The sequence below is a fragment of the Girardinichthys multiradiatus genome, chromosome 23 (assembly GCF_021462225.1).
Source record: "Girardinichthys multiradiatus isolate DD_20200921_A chromosome 23, DD_fGirMul_XY1, whole genome shotgun sequence".
NCBI lineage: Eukaryota > Metazoa > Chordata > Actinopteri > Cyprinodontiformes > Goodeidae > Girardinichthys > Girardinichthys multiradiatus.
Genome location: NC_061815.1, coordinates 3,964,727 through 3,984,563, shown reverse-complemented (window position 1 = coordinate 3,984,563; position 19,837 = coordinate 3,964,727). Strand labels below are relative to the sequence as shown.

General features: G+C 38.9%; 1 protein-coding gene across 4 annotated transcripts in view; it reads left to right on the top strand.

Annotated features, from left to right (window-relative positions):
* The window catches only part of mlsl (malate synthase-like), a 95,771-nt gene that overhangs the window by 55,328 nt on the left and 20,606 nt on the right, over nt 1-19,837 (top strand). For 2 of the 4 annotated variants that reach the window (XM_047353179.1, XM_047353177.1), the window contains 2 exons: nt 12,362-12,531; nt 12,612-12,830. In XM_047353179.1, coding sequence (XP_047209135.1) covers nt 12,415-12,531; nt 12,612-12,830 — 336 coding nt within the window. In that variant the 5' untranslated portion in view covers nt 12,362-12,414. Of the gene's footprint in view, nt 1-11,124; nt 11,179-12,361; nt 12,532-12,611; nt 12,831-19,837 lie in introns of those variants that run through there. The other 2 variants (XM_047353178.1, XM_047353180.1) reach the window with 2 other exon arrangements.

The following is a 19,837-nucleotide window of genomic DNA, read 5'->3' as shown; positions in this document are numbered from 1 at the left end:
AAGTTTTTAAGCATGCTTTTTCTTTATTTTAAAACAGATCTGGTTTTTGTTTTGTTTTTGGCTTTTTAGCATAATGTTGTCTGAAGCTTCTTATGAACTGGGATAGGAGCAAATATGATCTGAGGTAAATTAGGAGCTGTGAACTAATAATTTTAAATCTGATTATTGTCCAAGCAGAAATAATATATTTAGCCAATCCTTCAATCTCTGCAGAAAGTTAACACCATTGTTCAATGCAGTAGTATTCAACTTGTGGTTCCTGGACTCCTGAAGCCTGTAAGCCATAGATTTTGGGTCCATGAAATTATAATACTTAATTAAAGGTAGGCTGATTACTTATTAAAATAGATCTAAGCCAATGATGAGTTCCAGTCATTTTGGTGACTTTGAAATGCAATAATACTCAAAATTTCTACTTTGGGGAACACAGATTGGGGTTGAAGAGTTTAGTTTTGGAACCAAGGTTAGGACTTGTATAACGGAATAAAGACAAGTAAAATCCTTTATTTTAGGAAAAGAAAAGAAATAAAGGCTCTCTTAACAGTAAGAGGATGGTCGGCTCAAACTCAAGTCTCCTTGTTTGATTTCTTAGGGTTTAAAGATTACAGGAATACATAGGAGTACAAAGGTACACAAGGTGATTTCAGATTACTAAGAGATAAAATATTGGAACATTTATCACCATTGGATTATTAAAGAGGGGTTCTAGTGATAAGTTCTCCCCAACTCTCAAAATTTAAATAGCCAAATTAAAGAAAATGATGTTTGTTCTTTTTTGAAACATTATGTGGGGAAAAGTCCAGTTTGGAGACAAGCTTCTTATCTTAATTTATGATTAAGTCAAACACTGCAGTTTTGTTTAGTTTGGGTATAACATGAAAATGTCAACGCTGACTTTTCTAATTTCCCCTCGGGGATCAATAAAGTATCTTTGAATTTGAATTGAATTAAATTAAAAATACTTCTTTGCATTTAACTTGAAATTCTGCAATACAGCTGCGATCAAATTAAGCCAAACAAAAAGAGAATTATAACAATAACTCTCAGGATTGTAGTTATTATTACAGAGTTACAGTACAAAGAATTAGCAAAAGGTTTCAGCATCAGTAAATTTGGATTCATATAAGAGAAAACTGTTGCTGTGCTTCTAAATACTTTGAGATCTCTTTGGACTATGTGCACTCATTTTTAAAAAAAACAATCCTGAAGATTGTCATAACAACATTGATCAATTATAGCATTAAAAGATATGGTTGAGAAAACATATTCTGAAAAGAGATTGTTAAAAATTTCTTTGAATTCTTGAAGCTTCAAATTTGGCCATTTGTCTGTCTTTGATGTTTTGTCTTTGTTTTGTTGGAATGAATGTTTGTTTATATGTTGCATGACAATAATCCATGTTTAGAATAATGTTTCTAAATCCCAGATTGATTAAACTTTGAGTTTTCAGGAGAGTTAAGAAGCAGCTTGTTTCTGAGGTAGGTGCATGTTAACAGTTTTGCAGTTTAAGTTACACTAATGTGGGATGGGATGAAGAAACTGTGGGTCCGCCCATAGGCTGTCAATCAAAGGTTAGTTCTGCCTGACTCCGCCCACCTACTAGATTGGTTCATGCCTTTGCTGTCATGGTAACGCTCAGCACCTCCCTTCCTGAGTTTTAACACTGTTTAAGAGACAATAGAGTCAAAATGCTTGTAGTGATTGTTGCCTTAAAAACATGTTTTTTTTGTATAATGATTAAGGATGTAGCATGACTTTTAGATTTATGTGTTTTATTATTAAAAGGTTAATGAAATAGTTTAAACTAGTTTGAAGAATTAGTTTTGCATGCAGAATCATTGGTGATTTATTAGATTGAAAGTTTCCCTGGTACCATTAAGCTAGCTGACAATTCAAGATATGCCAAAAGTAAGGAATATATTTTTGATAAAGAATCAGAGTCATGCCTTTATACTTGGTGGGAATTATTTATTAGATTCAATTTGTAGGGTTATTCATCCAAATTACATTGGATGTCCATTAATCTAATACTCATCTTTGTACAAGACAAATTAGGATGATATGTGACTAATTTCTAAGTGAAACATTGATGAACTGAATAACTAAAGTTTGTGTTTAGTTGTTAATGGAACTGAATTGCAGTTAAAAACATCTGGATTTTCTTTATGTTGCTTTCGTTAAATTCATAGTGACACATAGTTATGTCAGAATTCATTTCTTTGGTTCTATGTAATGTGATCTTGGTTACTAAAACATTTTTGTACAAACTTTTTGCTGGATTGTCGCATGGGTTGGACCCTGCGCCAGAAGAGGGGAATGTCAGAATAAAGTAACATGGGGTTCCAAAAGTTTTAGCACTCATGGGAAAAAGGGTAGCTCATACCTCCAGTGAGGACTTAGTGACAATGCGAGAGAGACGTTGTACTTTGTTTATATAAATGGTGCATAGCTCCCTAAGACCACATTCTGAAAACCTCTCTGAAATTATGGTGTTGATTTTTTGTGAAATTTTATATCTCCACAGATTAGACCATTTTTGAAATTCTTTGTGGGTTTTCTGAAACTATGAAATGTTGACCTGTAATCAGACCTTCCACAAACATCATGTCACATTTTTGATATTCAGAATATTTAGCTGATGGTCATTGCTAGTATATCAGGTGAAGTCAGAAGATCAATTATTTGGATTTTGTTGGATGTTTTGATGAAGTTCATGTAGTTAAGCACTTATGTTTGAGAAGGGGACTTTGAATTGAAAATTAGCCAAGTGTTGTGAAGGCCCTGTTCTCACTTATATGAGATTGAGACAAAGGACACAGGCAAATCTCAGTCCTTTTGAAGTGCTGTGTGGCAGGTCTCCTAATTTGGACATGGGGATATTGCCAAGATAATTTTCTTCCACATCTTTGTGTGGAGATAGGATGTTGTTTTACTGTCAAAACCTGTCCACTGTGTTTTCTCAAGTTTCACAGACAGTGAAGGCTGCATTACCAGAAACAGCCACTTCCACCCTCCAGTCCTTTATTCCTGGCGACTGGATTCTGGTCAGAGAATTTAGGAGAAAACACTGGAAGTCCAGGTGCTGGAATGGCCCATATCAGATCCTACTAGACAGCCAGAAAAGCTGCAGGAAAGCTGCAGGAAAGCTCCAGCTCCTCCAGTTTCATCTGGCTTCCAGGACGCAAGTCATCTTCCAACTGGATCATCCACGGCCTGAAAGGTGTGAGGACAGCGGACCACCACAAGATAAAGAACTGTAAGCTGATCACTGGCGAGTGATTGAACAGGTGGTTGAAGAACACTGTTCTTACAAGGGCACAATAATCCCTTGGGCAGTGCAACGTTATTTCAGAATCTACTTAAGGCCATCGCATTGCCTGAAAGTTAGAAGTCATAAGGTCATTTGCCTCACTGCACACACACCACAGTGAGAGACACATAGGAAACATACAGGGAAGACCTCTACACATTTGCACATAACCTTTCTCTGGATGAACTGGTGACGCCTGCAACAGAGAGACAGTCAAATATGCGCCACGATGCTTATTCTCCTTAATTTCTTAAGCAGGTTAGAGTTCCTGTTTCTAAATATATTTCTAGAGGAGCTTCCTACGACCGCCCACCTGTACCAGACTGGTAACAGGGCAGCTTGAAGCCACTCAGGAGAGTCGGCAGGATTTTTTGTTTTTTAAGTTGTGTTTATAATTTGTTTTCTTTAAAAAAAGAAACTGTTTGCTTTCAGTACCAGAAGAAAGGACATTCCACTTCAAGGTCACGATGCAGTTAAATGGAAGATGGTCTGTTCTGATGCTAATGATTGGTATTTCAAGTATTTTTATAACTCTTGTGTTCATTTGGGAAAAGGTGCAGCAAAGACAATGTAAGGCTAATTTGAGGAATTGTGTTAATAATGCTCATCAGCTGATTTGAAGAGAGATCCATCACTTTTCTGACTACTATGATCATACTGATAATGTCTGGTGGCAACTGATGCATCAAACCGTGAGGAAGATAAGAAAGGACAGTTGCTATGTTTGTTGTTTGATTCCACATGCTATTAATGATCGACCATTTTTGGTACCAGTTCCTATTGATACTGCTTATACTCTAGCTACTTTCTTTCCAGATAACCGGTTGGTGGAGGTCATTTTTCCTTGGGTGAAGAATTATGCTGTACAGACAAGCAGAAATGTTAGTAAATTTTCTAGTGAGACTAATTTAACGTGTGCGTCTACAGGAACTCTTTATAGATTTCGGGGTAATAGAAATCCAATTAAAGATCCAGATATTTGTATTGCTCAGGAGGAAAGCACACCTTATTTCCTTGGAAAGACGGTGGGTTGTAAAACTATTATACCAGTTTCATGTGCCTTGATCCACAGTAATACATCTGGACCTTGTCCTGTCAGGACTGATCCGTATACTATTTCAGAATCTTTGGCTCCAGATCCTTTTGTGTTAACTCTTAATCTTACAGCCTTACCGAATGGAAGTCAATTGTATGGCATGGCAGGTAAATTAACCAGGGTTCTTGTTACTTTTCCTAGTAGAGATGGGTTCTCGTGTCCTAAGAACATGGTTTGGATGTGTGGAAATAGATCATATCTGTATCTGCCTGCTACTTGGTCTGGAGTATGTTATCTAGCTCACTTACTACATACGGTCACAACTTATACTTCAATCAGCCTAAGCTATTAGAACGATGAGTTTGCAAACTAGAATGGCTTTGGATTATCTGTTAGCTGAGAGGGGTGATGGTTTTGAAGAATTTTCCTTTAGTTGTGATTATCTTGTAATCAGAAGAAAGGAATGTGATGGAAATTCTTGCAGTAAGCATTCCACAGTGTATGACCTTTGGTTTACCTCACTCCAGTGAACATCTGTGTTAGAGGAGGAAGCTGTAAAAGCCATTATCAGAAGTTTAATGGTTAAGGGCATTTGTTAGGGTGATGCCTCTTGGAGAGTAGATGGTTGTTCCTAGGTAACCTAGTCACCTCTGAACCCGGGAAGGGTCTGGGGTCGTAAAACACAGACTCTTTGAAGTTGAGATAACACTGTCATGTTCTGGTATAAATACTGTGTGTAAATGTTGATCGGGGCTCTGTTTCACTGACTAACCTCAGTGTCAGGGTCTTCAAACGCTGAATGCCTTTGAATAAAACTTATAAGACAAAGTCCGGATTTTCTCTTGTTATGAGTCAACTTCTACCCACTTTGATAAGAAAATTCCACAACACCGTCCTGATTAGGTGACTATGGAATTTCGCAGTGACAACATCATATACATCCCAGCCATACTCTGCTCCCCAATTCCACACTCTTCATCTAACTCTATTCTAAATCCAATAGTGAAACACTCACTGAAAATATGGGGCCAGCTTAGGAAATACTTTAAACTCCACAATCTTTCCCTCTTGAGTCCAATGGCACTTAATCATTTTTTTAAGCCATCTGTCCAGGACGGAGTGTTTTTGGAGCGGCACAGGAAGGGGCTTACCCATTTTAAGGACCTCTACATAGAGAAGAAATTGGCGTCATTTGAACAACTTAGCAGTAAATACGACTTGACTCAGTCTGATTTTTTTAGATATTTGCAATCCAGAAACTTTATTCAATCTCATCTTTCAGGTTCAGATTTAAGATATATGTTTAGATTTAGACTTAAGATTTAGATTTAACATTTAGATTTAGATTTAAGATATATATTCAGATTTAGATTTAACATTTAGATTTAAGATATATATTCAGATTTAGATTTAACATTTAGATTTAAGATATATATTTAGATTTAGATTTAACATTTAGATTTAGGTTTAACATTTGGATATAGATTGAACATTTAGATTTGGGCTGCATGGTGGCGCAGTTTTTAGGACTGTTGCCTTACAGCAAAAAGGTCCTGGGTTCAATTCCCAGCCAGGGGTCTTTCTACCATTTAGGTTTAGATTTAATATATATATTCAGATTTAGATTTAACATTTAGATTTAAGATATATATTTAGATTTAGATTTAACATTTAGATTTAGGTTTAACATTTGGATTTAGATTGAACATTTAGATTTGGGCTGCATGGTGGTGCAGTTTGTAGGACCTTGCAGCAAAAAGGTCCTGGGTTCAATTCCCAGCCAGAGGTCTTTCTGCATGGAGTTTGCGTATTCTCCCCGTGCATGTGTGGGTTCTCACTGGGTACTCCAGCTTCCTCCCACAGTCCAAAGACATGTCTGTTAGATTACTTGGTCACTCTAAATTGCCCTTAGGTGTATGAGTGTGTGTGTGTGGTTGTTTGTGTGTTGCCCTGCAATGGACTGGTGACCTGTCCAGGGTGTACACCACCTCTCGCCCATAGAATGCTGGAGATAAGCACCAGCTTCCCCATGACCCACTATGGAATAAGCGGTAGAAAATGGCTGACTGACATTTAGATTTAAGATATATATTTAGATATATATTCAAGATTTATATTTAGCATTTCCCAATAAATGCAAGAAAAATTCACTAAATGTAAAGAAAGCATGCTGAATAACAGAAATATGCCAGTGAATTTTGTTTTGGTGAATTTTTACATTCAGCACCCCATACAGGCACTTTATAGCTACTTCACAAGTCTGTCTTTGAAATTAAACTCAAATATAGTTTGTCAGCTATAGATCTACATGCTATGGTCATGATTTTAAAATGTATACTATATACAGTACATACCAAACGTTTGGACACACCTTGTCATTCAAAGAGTTTTCTTTATTTTCATGACTATGAATATTGTAGCTTCACACTGAAGGCATCAAAACTATGAATTAACATGTGGAATTATATACTGAAAAACAAAAGGGTGAAACAACTGAAAATATGTCTTATATTCTAGGTTCTTCAAAGTAGCCACCTTTTGCTTTGATTACTGCACACTCTTGGCATTCTGTTGATGAGCTTCAAGAGGTAGTCACCTGAAATGGTTTTCCAACAGTCTTGAAGGAGTTCTCAGAGATGCTTAGCACTTGTTGGCCCTTTTGCCTTCACTCTGCAGTCCAGCTCACCCCAAACCATCTCGATTAGGTTCAGGTCCGGTGACTGTGGAGGCCAGGTCATCTGGCGCAGCACCCCATCACTCTCCTTCTTGGTCAAATAGCCCTTACACAGCCTGGAGGTGTGTTTGGGGTCATTGTCCTGTTGAAAAATAAATGATGGTCCAACAAAGCGCAAACCGGATGGAATAGCATGCCGCTGCTAGATGCTGTGGTAGCCATGCTGGTTCAGTATGCCTTCAATTTTGAATAAATCCCCAGCAAAGCAAACCCACACCATCACACCTCCTCCTCCATGCTTCACGGTGGGAACCAGGCATGTAGAGTCCATCCGTTCACCTCTTCTGTGCCGCACAAAGACACGGTGGTTGGAACCAAAGATCTCAAACTTGGACTCATCAGACCAAAGCACAGATTTCCACTGGTCTAATGTCCATTCCTTGTGTTCTTTAGCCAAACAAGTCTCTTCTGCTTGTTGCCTGTCCTCAGCAGTGGTTTCCTATCAGCTATTTTACCATGAAGGCCTGATTCACACAGTCTCCTCTTAACAGTTGTTCTAGAGATGTGTCTGCTGCTAGAACTCTGTGTGGCATTGACCTGTTCTCTAATCTGAGCTGCTGTTAACCTGCGATTTATGAGGCTGGTGACTCGGATGAACTTATCGTCCGCAACAGAGGTGACTCTTGGCCTTCCTTTCCTGGGGCGGTCCTCATGTGAGCCAGTTTCTTTGTAGCGCTTGATGGTTTTTCTGACTGCACTTGGGGACACTTTCGAAGTTTTTCCAATTGTTTGGACTGACTGACCTTCATTTCTTAAAGTAATGATGGCCACTTGTTTTTCTTTACTTAGCTGCTTTTTTCTTGCCATAATACAAATTCTAACAGTCTATTCAGTAGGACTATCAGCTGTGTACTGTATCCACCTCCTGCACAGCACAACTGATGGTCCCAACCCCATTTATAAGGCTTGAAATCCCACTTATTAAACCTGACAGGGCCCACCTGTGAAGTGAAAACCATTTCAGGTGACTACCTCTTGAAGCTCATCAACAGAATGCCAAGAGTGTACGGAGCAGTAATCAAAGCAAAAGGTGGCTACTTTGAAGAACCTAGAATATAAGACATATTTTCAGTTGTTTCACACTTTTTTGTTCAGTATATAATTCCACATGTGTTAATTCATAGTTTTGATGCCTTCAGTGTGAAGCTGCAATATTTATAGTCATGAAAATAAAGACAACTCTTTGAATGAGAAGGTGTGTCCAAACTTTTGGTCTGTACTGTATATTATAATATAACCATTTAACAACAAGGCTTTATAATTAAGGATAGAAATAATTATTTTAATTACGGTTTCCTAAAGCAACTAAAGTGCATTCAATGGCGATCTGGAAGTATTTCTTTTGGCGCCTATGAGCTGTCTTGAAGGTACTTCACTGACTTCTCTTTAAAATCAATAAAACTCCATCCATCTACCTTCTATCCATCTTCTTCCATTCTGGGTCACAGAGCTGGTGCCTATACCCAGGAATCTAAGGGTGAGAGGTGAGGTCGCCCTTGGACAGGTCGCCGGTCCATCGCAGGGCAACACAGAGACACACAGGACTAACAACCATTCACACCTAAGGGCAATTAAGAGAGACCAATTAACCTAACAATCACTTTTTTGGACTGTGGGTGGAAGCCAGAGAACCTGGAGAGGTACATTAATATGGTGAACTACTTGGTGTTGCCAGTGAACTACACAACCAGTTTAAGTGTAGTTAGGTATGAACTGTGTGGCAAGGCAAGACATTTTAGAGGTTTTATTTTACAGTCGGTAATCAGCACCAGTCACAAGTTTTAAACAAATTCAAAAATGGAACCTACTGTGCAGTAAGCCTAAAGTCAAAATGTACTCAGCCTTTCTTGCCAGTTATTGTGTACCTTTGTTTGCAGATCTATGTGCATGGGCTAGGACGTCACTTTTAAGCAGATTGAGTTTTGTAAAAAAAAAAAAAAGAAGCTACCTCAAGACTGTGAAAGAAGGACAGGAAGGCTTAGACCTGGGTCTAACGCACACACCTGCTTGGTCATGTTGCAAACCACTATAGCAGTGTCCGGTTATTGCTCAGGTCTTCAAGTCCTCCAGAGTGGTGGTCCTCCAGGTCACCTGATCTACCTGAAACCACCTAATAAGAAAACTGGTCACAGATCATCAAGGACATCCATTTGCATTTTTCATCAAACTAGTCCTTCAGACGTATTTACTTGTATTTTTGTATTGCTGCAGCGATAATATAAACTGTATGTGAAAACAATAAATTGATTTTGAGGCAACTCTATCTGTATAACTCATTTCAACAAAAAGACAATTCAAAGTGCTTTACATGATGAATATTCAGTCAGTATAAACACATGGAAGTGGTTTCTGAAGATGGCACAAGCAGACAGGCGGTCTAGTCAAGCCCTAATCCCAAAGTTGTCATAAAGTGTTATAGTCTGGTTGCTTTGTCAAAATGAATTTCACATCCCAATGATGTGTCCTGCAAAACTACTTCATCACCTGCTAATACAAGAATAATCATCACGGAGATTATCTTCTACTGACCCTACCTGCCTGCACCTGCGGTACAGCCTACACCTTCTCCACCATGTCAGTTAACACCAGAGGGAAAAACTAAAACATCACTCAGCAATCAGAAAGACATGAGCTGTTTGAAGTACCAAATATACACACACACATGTAAATTTGGTGCACAAGTGGACAACAACATAATATCGAGAATCTGAATAGAACAGAATAAAGAAAACCGTGTAAAGCAAGTGACCAGTGTAATGAAAAACTGTTGCTATGTCCAGAACTAGTGTTTGTAAACCAGTTCTTAAGTTAAAACATTATAGTAATGTTTAGAGGTGCAATACAAAAATAGGTGAAATGTTCCTTCTTAAGACCAGTTTTGACAATATTATATGTGAAAGGAGGTTTAGTTTATGTGAAATCCAGACGCAGGTTTCTGACAAAGTGTTTATGTCATAGTCTTTATTTTGGGTATTTTAGTTCTACACGTAAAATTCTACTTAGAGCCTCTTGGTAGACTTATTTGCCCTTGTTTTAGCACCTCCTCCTTCCAACTGTTCCACATATCCAGAGTCATCCCCTCTGTGTGTATTCACCAGTCAGCTCTCTCAGTGAAAACAGACTCATCGGATTGTCAGTAAGATACCACATCATCCAGGTACATTCTGGTTTGCTGGAAAAGAACAAATGCTCTACATGTAATTGAAATCTGTCATGATTTTTAATGTTTCTTTCCAAAAACCACTGCAGTGTTAAGGAGTGCAGTTCTGGAGTCAGACCAAAGTGCAGACAAGAATGTGGGGTGATAGAAAACGTACAAAAACAACACAAGGAGAGCAGGATGTGGAACACAGGCAGGACAACTGAGAGGATAACAGGCATGGGAAGTAGGAATAACAGGAGGAATAATGACAACCGGTAAGCTTAAATACTGAGGGATGAGTGGAGGATGACACAGGATGAAGGTGAGAGTAATCAGAAGGATAATGAGGATCAACTGAGGCAGAAGGCAAACAGAGGAGCTGAGGGAGAGAGACTAATTAATATGAGTGGAGCTGAACTGAGATAGAATGACATCTGGGAACATATCTAACAGGAAAATAACCCTAGATGTACAAAGAACAGAACCCAAAACTAAACTAGAAAACTAAACACAAAGGAAAGAAAGAACTAATAAGGCAACATCTTTTTAACACTAATGAAAAGACAAAAAGGCCGAACATAAATAAAACACAAGAAAATGGTGAAAACAGGCACAAAAGAAAACCAAAAACCTAAAGATAATAACATGCAGGAGTAGATTTCATGAAGGATTTTTACCTGAGATAAAAAAGCTGATAAATGGATCCAAACTCAAGCGTTTATTTGTTTTTATCTGCATTTTGTAATTTAGAAGTAAGTCAAGTAACATATGATTCAAACTTTTTGCCTCTTTCATTAATAAGTTGAATAAATGAGTAACATGAGTGCAAAATTATTCCTGCTTGGACTTTAAACTCCACATAAAAAGCTACATCTTCCTGTTCAAACAACGGTCACAATGAGCAAACATTCAAAGTCCAAACCTGTGGAGTGAACAAGCCTCTCTCCACAGCTTTTGTAAGTATGTCTATAAACTTTCTTTAGAAGCTAAAGTGAAGTGAAGTAAGACTGATATGTTTAATGACTGCTTTATTGTGTGAGAAGGGTCCAAACAAAACCCTTCAACTGAGTTTAAGCAGTTTAAGATGTTTTAGGGTTCAACAGCGGTTCAGGAGAGGAACACTTTGCTGTTAGGATAAAAGACTTCTGGAGTGTCTGGAGTCCAAACTTCCTGCTGATTTCCCTGGTTAAGTCTCATTACTTATTGGTTAATGTAATACCGTATGTTTTTGCTCTGGGTCAGTGCATGTTTATAGTCCATCAGGTTTTATCATTTTATCAGTTCACATTGAGATGGATTGTTCCTGGCCCAGCTTTGACTAGCTATTAGCTCAAATCCCTCATTAGAATTCCTTCCTGATTTTACATTTTTAATGATCTGGAAGGCAGTTTCTCTAGACAGCATCATGATATAAAAGACAAGCTTCTCTTTACACAATGGAGGCAGTTAGAAGGTGACTCAGGACTGGCATAAAGAGTTTGGTGAATGAGATATCTAACTGCTTTCAGTTGCAGGTAGGACAATGAAGACTCATAACTACTCCCTACAACACCACCTAACAAAAGAGCTGTTGCTTTTATGAAGCAGGGTGGTGTGAAGAATAACTCCATGCTGCTGTTTTTTCTGGAAGAGAAAACCTCTTGTGGTCAATGTTGTCAAAACATGTTCATTGTAGTGATTTATCTGGAATACATGCCTACAACAACTGCACGGCGGCACAGTTGGTAGCACTGTTGCAAGAAGGTTCTGGGTTTGACTCCTGGCCAGGGGTCTTTCTGCATGGAGTTTGCATGTTCTCCTTGTGCATTCTCACCGGTTACTCTGGCTTCCTCCCACAGTCCAAAGACATGCCTGTTAGGTTAATTGGTCTCTCTAAATTGCCCTTAGGTGTGTGTGCATGGTTGTTTGTATTTTGCCCTGTGATGGACTGGTGACATGTCCAGGGTGTACACCACTTCCTGCCCATAGACTGCTGGAGATAGGCACCAGCTTCCCCGCAACCCACTATGGAAGAAGCAGTATAGCAAATGACTGACTGACTTCTGTACTACACATATCTACTCAATCTTTCTGCACCGTTTGATCATTTATAATTTTTTCTACATGATCAATCATCATGTATTCTCCTGCCCTCAACAGTCCACATGCTTACAGTCTGACAGGACCGAAGCAGATCCACACAGTACCTCGGCATGGAGCTGTCTCCCCCTCCATCAGAGCTAGAAGCTGAGTATGCAACGCTTTTTACCACTGGCTCCCTTCACTTCCTGCATGAACTGATCTCCACATTTGATAAGGAGGTGGAGCAGGTAAAACAGTTAAAAAAAAGCCCCATTCTGTACTCAAGGAATAAATGACAAAGCTCTACTTTCCTTTACTTTTTCTTTAGATCATCCAACTGAGAGTGTCCAGAAAGGCTCACTTGGATATTTCAGGTGACCTTCCAAATTTCTTGGAAAGTACTGCACACATAAGGGCAGACCCAGACTGGAGGGTTCTACCTGTCCCCCTGAGGCTCCAAAAAAGGCATGTGGATATTGGAGATATGGCCCCCTGCGATACCCAGTGCTTCATTAGAGCTCTGCAGTCTCCAGCACAAGGCATACAGGTACAGCACCTTCACATTTTAGTACATCATAGCACAGAGCAGTATAGAAAGTGCAGATTTCTTTTTCAGTATTAGTAGAATTAGTGGCTATTCAAATAATACTTATTATTTATATTAATTAATTATTGAATCTGCCCTTTTTACTGCCCTTTTTGAGCCTTTTGAACCTTTTGGACTGTATATGCTGAAAGCAAATAGTGGAAACTGACATGGCCGTAAATTTGGAATTTGGAGTTTGAGTCACACGACCTCCACTGTCTTGAATACTTGGTCTTGATGCAGATCTGCAAGCTGGGCTTCAGGCTGTATGAAGGGACTGATGTTCTCATGTCTGTTCAGGCTCTGTCTGTGTTCCCTACTTTCCTCCAACTGCACAGATGCATACATGTTAGGGATAACTCATATTTCATTGATTGATCCGCTAAGTGGGCAGTTTTCATTCATGATTGAGCTTTCAGACCTCCACACAGCCCTCACAAATCCTTACGCTGTTTAACCTTTTAAACCCTTGAGTCTGTTTTTGTAAAAATGCATACTCATACTTTATAAAGCGGGCTGTACGGTGGTGCAGTTGGTAGCACTGTTGCCTTGCAGCAAGAAGGTCCTGGGTTCAATTCCCAACCAGGGTCTTTCTGCATGGAGTTTGCATGTTCTCCCCATGCATGCATGGGTTCTCACCAGGTACTCTGGCTTCCTCCCACAGTCCAAAGACATGCCTAACCTGTTAGGTTAATTGGTCACTCTAAATTGCCCTTAGGTGAATGAGTGTGTGCATGGTTGTTTGTGTGTTGCCCTGTGATGGACTGGCGACGTGTCCAGGGTGTACCCTGCCTCTCGCCCATAGACTGCTGGAGATAGGCACCAGCTCCCCTGCAACCCACTATGGAATAAGTGGTAGAAAATGACTGACTTTATAAGGCATTTTTCAACTTGTACAATGCCTAATAATAATAATCATCTTTATTGGTCATTGCACATGTACATTACAACGACATTTGTCCTCTGCATTTAACCCATCCCTCACAGACTGAAAGAGACTGCTAAACTTTGTGTCAACTAACAAAAAGGTCCTGGAGGATGATGTGGATGTGAACATTTGAGAGTAAATTATTCTGGGTCTAAGTAAATTAGGTTTAAATGTCCAAAAAGATACATTCCACCTAAAAAAAACCAGATGTTTACATACAAAACCTCTTATCCTTGCTGTAAAGAAGGAAATAAACACAATCAATTGTAACTACAACATCTGAGTGACATCTGTAGCCATTGTGGTGTCCACACAACAAGCAATTAAAACGTTATACATATTTTGACTGAAAAAAATCCAGGCGCACTCCTACTGTGCCATTTGGGCACACTTTGGCACAGTTTGGCACAAATATTGAAATTTGGAATTTATTCTAGAAATTGAAGATGTGGGATGCTATTATATATTAGGTCATAAAACTACAGTTTTCCCTCCCAAAAACAAACTTTTTATTTTTTTCAGCACTCTTTATTTTCACACAATAATTTCAAACTATATATACAAACAGACTACAATGAAAAAGGGTGAATAGAGAAAAGGAAAAACAGTTCACTTGGAATCATGCCAGACTGCAAAACAGTTCTTTTTGGGGTTCAGACAAAGAGGAACCTGACACTTCCTGCAATACACTGAAGTCTTCACACGCTTGTTCCCTGCCTCAAAGCACCTTCTGCAGTGCTTTCGGATTGTCTTGGCATAATAGAGGGGCATGCATGTGTTAAAGGTTTCTGTGGAAGTCTCTTCAGAAGCAGTTGCAAACTCTACCATTTCTAATAGCAGTTTTACATGGAATTCCTTCTGTGTGAGTGGTTTTGTCCCCTCAGCAGTTATCTTCACAAGTTCCTTGTGGAGAATATGGGCGTTTACCACAGCAATGTCCAGAAAGTGGTAAAAAAATATTTTTATACCACTTCATCGTTTTGTGAAGAACTGAGTAATATCCAATGAGGGCATCAGACAAATCCACTCCACCCATAATGTTGTTATACTCCACCACCGCATTGGGACACCGCATATAGCAGACACCTCAGTGGTCTGCCATATGCCTTGATGTTTCACTTTACGTTTTACTGTTTTCCCACTATATATTCCATGAACTGTGGAGCACATTGTAACCTCATGCTTGTCCATCCACTTTACAAATAAAACGTTATCCTCTCTGATCCATCTAATGTCACCCTTTGTGGCATTTTTGGGGAGATCATTATTGGAGGTTTTTGGAAAACCGGAACGGTTTTTTCTTATTGTGCTTCAGGCCCCAATCTTCTTTTTAGACAAGTCTTTCAATAGGGCTGGACTGGTATAAAAATTATTGACAAACAATGTGTAGCATGAGCCAAGATTGGAAAACAGCATCAGATCAATAACAGACGTGTAACTCAGACCATGCTCAGAGACAGTGTTACTCTTTCCTGTATACACAAAAAAGTTCCATGTATATCCATTAGATGCATCGTCCAGCACGTACAGCTTATACTCCCATTTAGTGGGGTTGTCCTTGTGGTACTGCTTTATTCCTATCCGAGCTTTGGACGCCACCATACGTTCATCTAAACAGATGTTTTTGTTCGGATGGAAATGCGTCTGGCAGGCAGAAACAAGCTCGGTGTAAAGAGGTTTTATCTTGAAAAGTCTATCGTAGTTTGGTGGGGTTTTTTTACGTTTATTGTCCTCATCTTCCTGGGGATTACTGAGGTGGAGTGACCAGACAATTGCTTCAAACCTTTGCCGGGTCATCTTTTTACCTGGGAATGAGGGATTGTACGGGAAATTCTTTCTCCAGTAATGAGGTCTTTGCAGAATCTTTACCAGTTCTATGTACAATAGTATTGCCAGAAAATTGTAGAACTCCTTGATTGTCAACGGCATCCATTTATATTTTTTTCCAGCCTCCTTTTGCCTTCCAGCATGAAGATTTGTGTTGTCAATGATAGTACTTACAGTTGTTTTGCTGAAGAAAAGTTGAAACCACTGCAAGACTGTCCAAAACGCCATCTTTTCCAGAACAGATCCTGGTTCTCTTGCCGGCACAAAACGGAGTGGATCTGGTGGCGTGTGCTCTTCTTCACAATTTCTCCATCCATCACTGGCAGCAGGTAGAGTGGGAGCAGGTGCTCTTTTCCTCCACCCTCTCTTCTTCGTGGAGACTACCTTTTGGGGCTTGACTGTAGATTCCTGGGGGGGACTGGCAAACACCCTTTGTGTGATTGAAGGTGTACTGGTGAACAAAAGGCAGACAGTCAGTAATTTGCATATATTTTTCAATCAGTTGGGCCTAGCAAATCAGTTTCTTACCTTTGCTTTGTGGAGGACTGACCCTTCAACACGTGTCTGCAAGGCAGCAGGTACTCCTCTTCTTCACCGCTGCTAGTTTCCTGGGTTGAAGTATATGTGTCATCCTGCAGAGGTGTGAATGTGTCTGCAGCCTGACCTCTATGAAAGAGAAGTGTGATGGTCACTCATTTGCAAATCAATACAATGGTCTGCACAGTAATTCAGATCATTACCTCTGCCATTTGGATGATGCAAGCCTTGCCCTTTTTTCCTCTGTCTCTGGAGTTGTTGACAAATGCATAGGTGGCAGAGTCTCTTCCTCAACATTGCAACACACAAAAGTTAGACGGGATCCTGAGGACGTAGGTAATTACAGGCCAATATCATTGTTAACCTATGATCAAAAGATACTAGCTAAAATTCTAGCTAATAGGTTGACCTTGTTAATGGATAAATTAATTCATCCTGATCAGACCGGTTTTACACCAAACAGACATTCTTTCTTTAATTTGCGACGTCTTTATAATGTGATTTATTCTCAGAGGGGGGAAACTTCTGATTTGGCTGTCCTTTCCCTCGATGCGGAAAAGGCCTTTGACCAAATAGAATGGCCCTACCTTTTTGCAACCCTGCGAAGATATGATCTTGTTGAAAACTTTGAAAAATGATTAAAAATCCTGTATCATAAACCTTGTGCTAGAATTGTCACTAACAAGACACTATCTCCTGCATTTCAATTACATAGGGGCACCAGACAGGGTTGCTCGCTGTCACCCTTAATTTTTGCCTTGGCACTGGAACCCCTCGCACAATCAATTCGTACCAACCCTCTTATACAGGGATACATTACTAAAGGAACTGTAAAATGTCCTTATAAGCAGATGATATCCTATTGTTTATAACCAACCTTCAGTGTACTATACCAACGCTCCTAGATACAATCTCACAGTTTGGTGGGTTTTCGGGTTATAGGATCAACTGGTCTAAAAGTGTACTGATGCCAATTAAGCTCAAGGACTCTTCGATCTTGGAAAGTATGCCATTTAAAATTGCTAATAATAAGTTCACCTACCTTGGAATAGAGATTACTAAGGATTTTAATTCACTTTATGAAGCTAATTACACCCCCCTTGTGGTGAAGCTGCAAAATAACATTCAATTTTGGAGATCTCTCCCCATTTCCCTGGTGGGAAGAATCAATGCAATAAAAATGTCTTTCCTCCCTCGGATCCTTTATCTATTTCAAAATATTCCCATCTTTTTACCCAATACATTTTTTAAGAAACTTGATTCTATAATCGTTCCATTTCTATGGGACTATAAAACGCACCGAATTAGCAAAGCTCACCTTGGCAAGGCAAAGTTGGAGGGCAGATTGGCCCTCCCAAATTTTTCATTTTACTATTATTCGTGTGCGCTTCGCATTATTACAATTTGGCTAGATTGCAATTTTACACAATCCAAGTGGATCACAATGGAAAAAGAAGACTGCAGCCCTCATGAAATTGGTGCTCTTATTCTGTCACCAACAAGTATAGATACCTTGGCATACAACAATAACCGCATCATACACAGTACTATACGTATTTGGAAACAGATAAAACTCCAATTCGGTATTTAATCTATATCTACCTTATTACCAATAGCAAAGAATCCCTCATTTCTCCCTTCCATTTTAGATTCAGGTTATATACAATGGAAAGATTTAGGCATCAGGACTATTGGTGACCTGTTGGTGGGTGGTAATTTTGCCTCTTTCTCTCAACTTCAGGCCAAATTTGGCCTCCATAAATACAATCATTTTAGATACCTACAGGTCAGGGCATATGTCAAAAAACACATGCGCACTTTAGAGAATATAATACCTAATGAATTTGACGAACTCTTTAAGCTGGGTGGCGGTGAACGTCATCTAATCTCCCAGATTTATAATGTGTTATTATCCAGAACCTCGCCGTCCATGCAGGGCCTTAGAACAAGCTGGGAGCAGGATTTGGGAACAGAGATAAGTGACGAACTCTGGAAGGCTGCGCTACAGAATATTCACATGTGTTCTGCCAACTCTAGACACTGTCTTATTCAATTTAAAATTATTCACAGGCTTCATTACTGTATGGTGAAGTTACATAAAATTGTCCCCAACACATCCCCACTGTGTGACAAATGCCATATTGAAGAAGCCACGCTTCTCCATTCTTATTATATGTGTACAAAATTAACCCCATTCTGGTCTGGCATATTCAAAACTCTATCAGATATGTTTCATACAGAGTTGAGGCTGGACCCACTTCTGATTGTACACGGAGTTTCTGTTCAGCTTCTTCAATTTAATAAATACCAACAACGATTTTTATCTTATGCCTTTATCATAGGAAAAAAGCTGGTGTTGATGTTCTGGAAAAAATCTGAGGTTCCCTCGGTTAAATTGTGGTTGGAGGAACTGGTGAGGCTCTCTCATTTGGAAAGAATATGGTACTCATTAGCAAATAACTTAAAGCAATTCAATAGAACTTGGCAGCCCCTTCAGCAATATATTGATAACGCTATTTGAAGAGAATTTGATTTGATTCTCGGTGTGATAAGATATAAGTCCTAAGAAAGGGGAGGTGGGTGGGTTTCGAGAATGTCCCTGTTTATTTATGTCACTTTTGTTTTGTTTTGTTTTTTGTATTGTCTTTGTTTTACGCCCATATCAAAGAGGACAAATTTGTATTGTGGACGTCTCAATTTACATGTCTGACTCCTCAATAAAAATTATTGACAACAAAAGTTCGACGGTACCAGCACTAGATTTATTATCAGTAGAGGAATAAGACAAAGATGCCCCTTATCCCCATTATTGTTTATAATGGTGGCAGAAATGTTATCTATTTTGATTAAGACCAGTCATACTGAAGGCATTAACGTATTTGGACAACATATATTAATAAGTCAGTTGGCTGATGACACCACTCTATTTTTAAAGAACAGTGATCAAATTCCCAAAGCTTTACAACTTTTAAATTGTTTTTCTAAAGCATCTGGATTGCAATTAAATATAGATAAATTTGAGATTTGGACCATTCATGATTTTCCCTAGCAACCACTGTATAACATAAGAGTGAGGAAAGAGGTCAAATATTTAGGTATAATAATATGTAAAGATAAAGCAATATCGGAAGAAAAGAATATCTTAAGCAATATAGAAAACTGTAAATCAATTTTAAACAGATGGCTGCAAAGACATATCACTATCTTTGAAAGAATCCTCCTAACCAAAATGGACAGCTTATCCAGATTGATCTACCCAGCATCTTCTCTGCCAATCCTGCCAAATATTATCAAGGCTATAAACAAAATTAATCTTAACTATGGATGGAAAAACAAATGTCATTACATTAGAAAGGATGATATGTTTAAAAGTTACGAGGACGGTGGTGGTAATGTCATTGATTTTAGTGCTATGAATGGTGTCTTAAAACTGAATTGGCTGAAATCATTTTGTAACTGCTCACAGTCTTTCTGGTTTGCGATCCCTTATTCTATTTTTAAAACTGTGGGTGGAATAAATTTTCTGCTGAGATGTGATTTTGATTATAATAAGTTGCCCATCAAACTGTCAGATTTTCATCAACAGGTTCAATTCAGTTCAATTCAGTTCAGTTCATTTCAATTTATTTATATAGCGCCAATTCACAGCACATGTCGTCTCAAGGCACTTCACAAA